The sequence below is a fragment of the Oryctolagus cuniculus genome, chromosome 13 (assembly GCF_964237555.1).
Source record: "Oryctolagus cuniculus chromosome 13, mOryCun1.1, whole genome shotgun sequence".
Taxonomy (NCBI): domain Eukaryota; kingdom Metazoa; phylum Chordata; class Mammalia; order Lagomorpha; family Leporidae; genus Oryctolagus; species Oryctolagus cuniculus.
This window is the reverse complement of record NC_091444.1, coordinates 98,997,096-99,005,686: the sequence shown is the minus strand read 5'-3', so window position 1 is coordinate 99,005,686 and position 8,591 is coordinate 98,997,096. Positions and strand designations below refer to the sequence as shown.

Below are 8,591 nucleotides of genomic sequence, written 5' to 3'. Positions count from 1 at the left end.
CCTGCACCCACGGGGGAGACCCGAAGGAAGCTCCTGGCTCCTAGACTTAGCCTGGCCATTGTGGCCATTTGAGGAAATGAAACAGGGGCTGGAAGATTCTCTCTCTGCCTCCCTTCCCCTAACTCTGCCTTTCAAATAAATAAGTCATTAAAAAAAAAAAAAAAACCTTAAGTTTTTCTGCCTTTAGAAAACACTTGCTCAATAGCAGGTGCACTCATTCCACGCTGCAGGGCTGCGGGCGCTCAACTCCACGGTCAGGTGTGCACTTCCTGCAAGCCTAACAACTTGAACTTTCTAATCATCGAACAACTGCGCCCCTCTCTTCCCCGCCAGCCTCTCAGGTAGGGAAATCACCCGAAAAAGGGAATTTTTGCTAAGCGATGGGAGAGGAGAAAAAAAGAGCAAGCCCTCAGACAGACAGGGACCGTTTCCGGCTGAATTTCGCCGTGCAAACACACCCACCCACCCACCCCACAGCGAACCCCCGAGCAGCCCCGCGAAGCCCCTCCGAAATGCCCAGGGCTCCCGGGAGGGCGCGCCCGGCGGCCGCGCGGGGGCGGCTCCCCGAGGCCCGGGCCGGCCCGCGTCGTCTCGCTGGCGCCGGGCGCGCTCGCATCTGCTCATTTTCGTGAAGCGTCTGCAGCCGGCTCCCCGGGAGCAAGCCCGCGGCTGCCGGCCCTCCGCGGCCGTCTGTCTGCGCTTTTATCGATCCCAGGGCCGGCCGGCTGGAGACGGACGCGGCCGGCGGGTGAGGGGAGAAGGCGGGAAGCAGACCACCACCCCCGAAACCCTGCGCGCGCGCACCACGACCGGGGGCCGCCACCCGTCCCCGGGGGTCTCCCCGGGGGCGCACGAGGCCGGAGGCGAGGAAACTCGGGGTCTCGGGGCGCGCGGGCCTCCGCAAGGGGGAGCGCGGGACACGGCCTCAGACGCCGGCGCCGCCACCTCAGACGCCGGCGCCGCGTCCGGCCCGCCTCCCTCCCCTCCCCTCCCCACTTCGAGCTCTGGGGCTGACTGACAGCAGCCCTGCGGCCAATCGGAGGGCGCTGGCGCGGCCGGGGCGTGGCCGGGGCGGGGCGCCACGGGCCGGGTCCCCGCGCCCGGCGCTATTTACGGCGCGCGGCGGGGCTGGCGGCGGCGGCGCTCCCGGGAGCTTCGGCCGAGTGGCGGCGTGAGGGTGGGCGTTCGGGGTGGGGGCGCAGCGCGGCCGGGAGCCCACGGCGCGGGCAGCGCGCGAGGCCGGAGGAGCCGGCGGCCGCTCTCCATGCTGCGGCCGCGGCCCGGCCCCTGGCCCCGGCGCTGACGGCGCGCCCCGAGGGGCGGCGTCCATGGATCGCCACTCCAGCTACATCTTCGTGTGGCTGCAGCTCGAGCTTTGCGCCATGGCCGTGCTGCTCACCAGAGGTGGGTGCCCGCCGCGGGGCTTCGAAGCCGGCTGCCGAGGCTTTGTTGGCGGCGAGCGACGTGCCCTCCCGCGCCGGAGCCGCAAGTCGCGACACGTTGCTCGGCTCCCGGAGGTCGCGGCCGCTCCGGGGACCCGGCGGCCGCCCCCTGCCCGACCCCGGCTGGCGCGTCGCGGTGTGCGTGTCCCGGGGTCTGAGCGTGGCTTTGGCTGTGCGTGTCCCGGGGTCTGAGTGTGCGTGTCCCGGGGTCTGAGCGTGGCTTTGGCTGTGCATGTCCTGGGGTCTGAGCGTGGCTCTGAGTGTGCGGGTCCCGGGGTCTGAGTGTGGTTCCGGGTGTGCGTGTCCCGGGGACTGAACGTGGCTCCGGGTGTTGCGTGTCCCAGGGTCTGAGTGTGGCTCTGGGTATGCTGATCCCGGAGTCTGGGTATGCGGGTCCCGGGGTCTGAGTGTGGCTCCGGGTGTTGCGTGTCCCGGGGTCTGAGTGTGGCTCTGGGTATGCGGGTCCCGGAGTCTAAGCCTGGCTCTTGGTATGCGGGTCCCGGGGTCTGAGTGTGGCTCTGGGTGTGCGTGTACCGGGGTCTGCGTGGCTCTTACTGTGCGTGTCCCGGGCTCTGAGTGTGCCTCTAGGTTTGTGTCTTTTAAGTTTGTGTGTGTGAGAGTCTAGTGTGCTTGTCCCTGGGTCAGTTTGTCTCCACGTGTGAGTGTGCGTGTGTGCGTGTCCTGGGGTCTGAGTGTGCATGGCCCGGATTCTGAGTGTGCCTCTAGGTGTGTGTGTCTCCGTGTGTGTGTGTGTGAGTCTAGTGTGCCTGTCCCTGAGTCAGTTTGTCTTTTGTGTGTCTCCACCTGTCTGTGTGTCTGCCTGTGTGTGTCCTGGGGTCTGAGTGTGCCTCTAGGTGTGTGTCTCTCTGTGTGTATGTGAGTCTAGTGTTGTCCCTGGGTCAGTTTGTTTCTTATGTGTCTACACGTGAGTGTGTCTGCATGTGTGTGTGTGTCCTGGGGTCTGAGTGTGGCCCTGAGCGTGCCTCTAGGTGTGTGTCTCTACGTGTGCGTGTGTGAGTCTCGTGTGCCTGTCCCCGGGTCAGTTTGTCTCGTGTGTGTCTCCACGTGTGAGTGTGTGTCCCAGGGTCTAAGTGTGCCTCCAGGTGCACGTGTGTCTACATGTATGTGTTTCAGTGTCTTTAGGTGTGTATGCACTTGAGTGTCTCCAGGTGCGTGTCCTTGAGTGTCTCAGTGAGTGTCTCTGCGTGAGTGTGTAGGGGTGTGTGTGTCTCTAGGTGTGTCTAGGTTCTGTGAGTGGGGGTGTGTGTGCTGTGACTGTCAGTCTTTGTGAGTGCATCTCTGTACCGCGCGTGGGAGTGGGTCTCCGTCTAAAAGTCCCTTTGAGCGTGTGTCTTTGTGACTGCCCAGATCTCCTGGGAGCGTCGGGCCGGGGTGTGTGCTTGTGTCCCTGCTGCCGGTTCCCACCCGCCTCGGATTTGGAGGAGAGAGCCGTGGGCCCGCTCCCCATTCCCCGCAGGCAGCCCCCCCCCCCCCCCCCCCCCCGCCCTGAACTCAGCTTGCCTCCCCGGGAAGGGGCCATTTCTTTCTAAATAGGAAGCATTATTCAGCCTCTGCACCCCCCACTTTTCTCTAATTGCTATGTAGAGCAGGCAGGAGGTTAAAGGATCAGGCTACCCCGGCGAGGGTGATGTGCTACAGTATTTATTTATTTTGGAAGGAAGGGTGTAATTAACCCTAAATAACAGCCCTCCAGCCTGCGGAGGGGCCGACGTGAAGTCACAGATACCGAAACTATGTGCCTGATAATGATATAATTAGGGGATCAGACATTTCTGACTGCTGCGAACTTCAAAAGCCTGCAGTGTCTCCTGTAGCCATCTTGACGAAAGCAGGCATTTTTCTGTAATCACCACGTACAGTAACCAGGAAAAGGGGGCACACAGGGGCATTGTTCTCGGCTGCAGAACCCCAGTCCCCTCCCCGCACCCCGGCCTTCATCGTGCCCCAGGAAGAAACTTTATGAAACTGCAGAAATGCAGTTTTCATACAGTTACACAAAAGTCCATTCTCCCGGCTTCAATGTGGCTTCGGTTTTTCTTTTTTTAAAAAAGTTGTTAGACCTTTCCCAGTTAACCTGTCCCAACTTCTATTCAGAGTGTTTCAGGCCATCGAAAACAGCCTTACATAGGCAGGCCAGGTCTCTTTCGGCACTGGGTCCTGGTCCGGTGGCCTGGATGGAGTTTGAATCTATTCTGTGCGATTCTTCCGGCCTCTGGGGAGTTTATCAGGGTAGGGAGGTGTGCTGACCCGCCCAAGAACCTGGAGCGCTTTGCAGACCACGAGCGGGAGCAAGCAGAGGCTACAGACAGGCAGCGGGGCCCAAACCCAGGACACTCAGTGCCGATGGCGGAGCCGTGACTCCACCTCTGCACTGTTAGGCACCACCAGAGGGGCGTGTGTGTGTGTGTGTGTGTGTGTGTCTGTTTTCTCCCATATCTGGAGCCGGTGAAAACCAAGGGTTCCGAGTGCTGGCCTGGAATTTGGACGGATAATTAAATGAGACACCTTAATCAGGCTTTGATGGAGAGGAGGCGGCAGGGTGGAGGTGGGCGGGGTCTGGGAGTCTCAGAGTGGAGGTTCCTGGCCCCTGGCAGCCAGGAAGGGGCTGTGCACGCGCGGCTTCCAGTTGCAGTAGCCTGGCTGGGGCATCTCTTGGCGGTGACCAGCGGCATGGGTGTGGGATGGGGCGGTGATTGGGAGAGCCCAGGTTATGTGGGCTGGAAGTCGTCGGGCGTGGTGAGAGGATGCTAACACAGACGTGCAGCTCACAAAATCGGTTTTTATAAAGGAAACTTGTAATCACTTCCTGTAGAAGCAGCCGAGGTTTCCTTACGGGTTTTTCATTCAAGCTCGAGGGTTTCTCGGCTTTAGCGTTTCCCCTGTCGGATCACATGTTGAATGACATGCGAGGCAGGGGTGGGAGCCTGGGGGGAGAAGTTAGCCTTATAGCTTTGCATGCCTCCCCCCCCCACCCCCTTTTTATGACTTTCCATTTGGGCCGAAAGAAATTGACTTTGGCAAGCAAACCACTAATTGTAAACTGCCTGGTTCCTGTTTTACAATATACTGACTAAAAGCTCCTCTGCATGGAAAGATCTTTATAGGCAAAGTTTGCCTTTTTAAAGGGGTTGCAAATGGCTGCCCGTTTCATGGGTTTTAGACCTGACCTCAGCGATTTCTAGATAGTTGTGTTTCTAGTTAATAACTTTATAAGGTGTTAGCTAAAGCTCTTAAATCTTGGCACAGACTTTCGGGATAGTAAACAATTCAGTAGTTCCGATCAAATATTTATACTGACAAAATAAAAAAGCCTAGCATTTTTCTGTTGTGTAGGATTAGAATGAAAACATAAAATCATTTGCCTTATGGAAGGACCAAAATATTTTTTAAGCTTTATTTATTTATTTGAAAGAGTTACACACACAGAGAAAGAGAAAGGTCTTCTATCCACTGGTTCACTCCCCAAATGGCCACAATGGCTGGAGCTGTGCCGATCCAAAGCCAGGAGTCGGGAGCTTCCTCCAGGTCTCCCACACTGGTGCAGGGGTCCAGGGACTTGGGCCATCTTCTACTGTTTTCCTAGGCCATAGCAGAGAGCTGGATCGGAAGAAGAGCAGTCAGGACTAGAACTGGTGCCCATATGGGATGCCGGCACTGCAGGTGGTGGCTTTACCCGCTATGCCACAGCACCGGCCCCCAATGTATTTCTTTTTCCCAAGGTTTATTTATTTATTTGAAAGGCAGAGTTACAGAGTGAGAGAGAATCTTCTATCCACTAGTTCAGTCCTCAAATGGCTACAACAGCCAGGGCTGGGCCAGGCTGAAACCGGAGCCAGGATCTCCATCGGGGACTCCCATGTGGGTGGCAGGGGCCCAAGCACTTGGGCCGTCTTCCGTGGCTTTCCCAGCCACTTGTCAGGGAGGTGGATCGGAAGTGGAGCAGCCGGGACTCTCACTGGCACCCATATGGGATGCCGGTATTGCAGGCGTTGGGGAATGCTCTGCGCCACAGCACCAACCCCCGAAAACTTTTTTTAATGACACGAACTCATCAGAAATCTGTTGGGATTAACACATTTGTAAAATGGCATTTTAGCAACTTGGCGCTTCAGCCCCAACTGCTCCAAAGGCTTTTCCAGTCTTAGACGGGCTGCTAGTCTCCGGATATGCGATTTCACAGTGGCTCAAGGTAGTGGCTTGTGTCTGAAGCTGAGGCTGACACTGGCTCTCGTTGGCTTCCAGGTGAAATCCGGTGCTACTGTGATGCTGCCCACTGCGTGGCGACTGGGTACATGTGCAAGTCGGAGCTCAGCGCCTGCTTCTCCAGACTGCTGGATCCTCAGAACACAAACTCCCCACTCACCCACGGCTGCCTGGAGTCTGTCGCAAGCTCAGCAGACGTGTGCCAAGCCAAACAGACACACAACCACTCCGGCACCGGCGTGCCCACATTGGAATGCTGTCATGAGGACATGTGCAATTACAGAGGGCTGCATGACCTTCTCCCTGCGCCCAGGGGAGAGGCCCCAGGTAGGTGGAAGCAGCCGGGCCCCCTCCCCCCAGTGCCTGCCTGTCCCACCTGGATGTTGGCGACAGCCGTCCGGCGGCTGTGTGTGTGTGCGCGCGCGTGTGTGTCTGCCCTTGATTCTGTTGCTAATGCGATTAGAGTCGCTGGAGGGACTCCTCTCTCTCTCTCTCTCTCTCTCTCTCTCTCTCTCTCTCTCTCTCTAGCTCGTGCACGCCTTTCATGTCTGCCTGAGCCTTAGCTGTCTGTCTGCCTGATAGGTTTTTGCCTGTTTTTTCAACATGTTGAAGTTGAAGACATTCAGAGACTGTTACTTGTCAGTCCATAAACAAATGTGGCTGTGAGCTGCCCTGGATGGTTTTTGCTGTATTTATTTTCTAAACGTGCTGGATGCCATCGGAGGCTGCTTCCTTGTTTAACATGGGTAGATGGCGATGATGATGGTGACGGTGATGATGGTGATGGTGGTGATGGTGATGATGGTGATGAAGGTGATGAAGACGACAGCGACTGCACGGAAGGAGTTCACCCCAGCGTCTGATCGTGTCCTTGTTTGTACTCCTCTAGGACAAGGGAACAGGTACCAGCATGACGGGAACAGAAACCTCATCACCAAGGTGCAGGAGCTGACGTCTTCCAAGGAGCTGTGGTTCCGGGCGGCGGTGATCGCCGTGCCGATCGCGGGAGGGCTGATCCTCGTGCTGCTGATCATGCTGGCCCTGAGGATGCTGCGGAGCGAGAACAAGAGACTGCAGGACCAGAGGCAGCAGATGCTGTCCCGGCTGCACTACAGCTTCCACGGACATCACTCCAAAAAGGGCCAGGTGGCCAAGCTGGACCTGGAGTGCGTGGTGCCGGTCAGCGGGCACGAGAGCTGCTGTGCGGCCTGCGACAAACTCCGGCACGCCGACCTCAGCCACGACAAAGTCCTGTCCCTGGTGCACTGGGGCATGTACAGCGGGCACGGGAAGCTGGAGTTCGTATGACGGAGGCCAAGGGCGCGGCCCCAGCGCTCGCAGGCCTTGCAGGCCTCTGGGTTCTGCTGGACAGGGCCAAGAGCACTTTATCTGAAGATTTGGAACCCGCGGCGACATCCCGGAGACACAGAACCGCCCTCCGCCAACCGGGTCTGGGGGATTTCCTTCCAAAGGATTATTTGCACAGACTGACCTACAGTCAAATGTATTATTTGCTTTAAAATGATAAAAAAAAAAAAAAAAGGCAAAGAGGAGACTGTGTACACACTGTTACCAGGGTTATTTGCATTCCCGGGAGCGGGAACGGAGTGCTTCAATAAACTAACCTGTGCTCTGTGGACGCTCAGACATCATGATTTATTGTAAAGATTTCAAAAATATATATATATTTTGTCTGAAATGTAGCAGTGTCTTTTCATAAATTAAAAACTCAAGTGGAACGTGTGAGAAGGTACACAAATGCGGACGTTGATTGGATCTGGTTTGAGGGCCATTATTTAATGAAGCCACGATCCCGCGTGTGCACGCACACATTTTTAGCAGTGAGGAGGCTTCTGTGTGCTGACCATTTGGTGTCTTCGCCACCTTTTTGTAAGCAAAATTCTGGCTGCTGGTTTTCATTGACGAGAACTCACTGCTGAAGTTGCCTTAGCAAAGGTTTATCATGCTTATCAACTTGATTTGCTTGTGTTGGGAAACCTCAGAAAATGTGCTAGCTCCATTCAGAAGGGGGGGGATAAAAAACCAGTGAAATGCAATTTTTTGTAATTCGATATTAGATGAATTGATGCATTCTATCTCAAACCAAATTAAATATGTTTGGTCCTCAGATAAGCCAAATTTTATTGTATAATGCTCCTAGTTTTCCAACCTTTAAACTTCTTTCAATGAATGTTAAGCTGATTGAGATTTAAGTAACTGGTTTCTTACCCCCCAAATGATCCTTTTGTTAATAGAACCCAGTGGAATGTTGGCTCTAGCCAGTAGTACAGCTAAGGAGCAATGAGACTTTCCTGTGGTAATAACTGGCCAGCCTGAACTTAAACCTGTGCCATGTTGTGTACTTGGCCATCAGATGGATCTTGGTTATGTTAACCATGAGAATAATTTGCTGTCGAAGGTTTTTTTTTTTCTCAGTTCTGTATAATTGAGACCTTTACTTATGGCCTGCATTTGAGTATGGCGTTTTATTTGAGGAAGATTTTTTTTGGCAGATTTTTATCAGAATATTTCATAGTCCCTTCAGACAACAGGTATAAGCACATTCATGGAAGAATCTAGTATAAAAATGAGTACCTAGATTATTTAACAAGCAATAGATCACTGGCCCCCAACAAATCAGGCAATGGAATAAATGCCCATTTTCCTAAATGATGAAGTTTGTATTGTGCTTTTTGAGATCAACCGCTCTTGCCTATGAAGTCTAAAAGATAAGTCTTAACGTGTGGCTGTTCTTCAGGGAGCCAAGACCTTGCACATAACCATTCAAACCTGCGTAGAGAAGAGAATTGATCAGAGAGTTGGTGGTTGGTGAAGTTCCCACCGTTTGCTGTACTCTGGCTCTGAGCCATCATAGGAGGGTCATCTTGTGGCACAAAGGGGGGGGGGGGAGCCTGCTTGGCCCTC

At 55.1% G+C, this 8,591-nt stretch overlaps 1 protein-coding gene across 1 annotated transcript; it reads left to right on the top strand.

The window, feature by feature from the left end:
- The first annotated feature begins 1,180 nt into the window (after positions 1 to 1,180).
- On the top strand, positions 1,181 to 8,339 carry BAMBI (BMP and activin membrane bound inhibitor). Its single transcript, XM_051820941.2, has 3 exons — positions 1,181 to 1,404; positions 5,706 to 5,993; positions 6,556 to 8,339. The coding sequence occupies exons 1-3, from the start codon at positions 1,329 to 1,331 to the stop codon at positions 6,972 to 6,974; spliced, it is 783 nt and encodes a 260-aa protein (XP_051676901.1). The 5' UTR covers positions 1,181 to 1,328; the 3' UTR covers positions 6,975 to 8,339.
- The last annotated feature ends 252 nt before the right edge of the window (positions 8,340 to 8,591 follow it).

Bases quoted from the DNA above. Each gene is read 5' to 3' on its own strand.
- BAMBI (XM_051820941.2), top strand. From the start codon at position 1,329: ATGGATCGCCACTCCAGCTACATCTTCGTGTGGCTGCAGCTCGAGCTT. The intron at 1,405-5,705 runs GTGGGTGCCCGC...GTTGGCTTCCAG, and splicing joins GGCCGTGCTGCTCACCAGAG to GTGAAATCCGGTGCTACTGT. The intron at 5,994-6,555 runs GTAGGTGGAAGC...GTACTCCTCTAG, and splicing joins GCCCAGGGGAGAGGCCCCAG to GACAAGGGAACAGGTACCAG.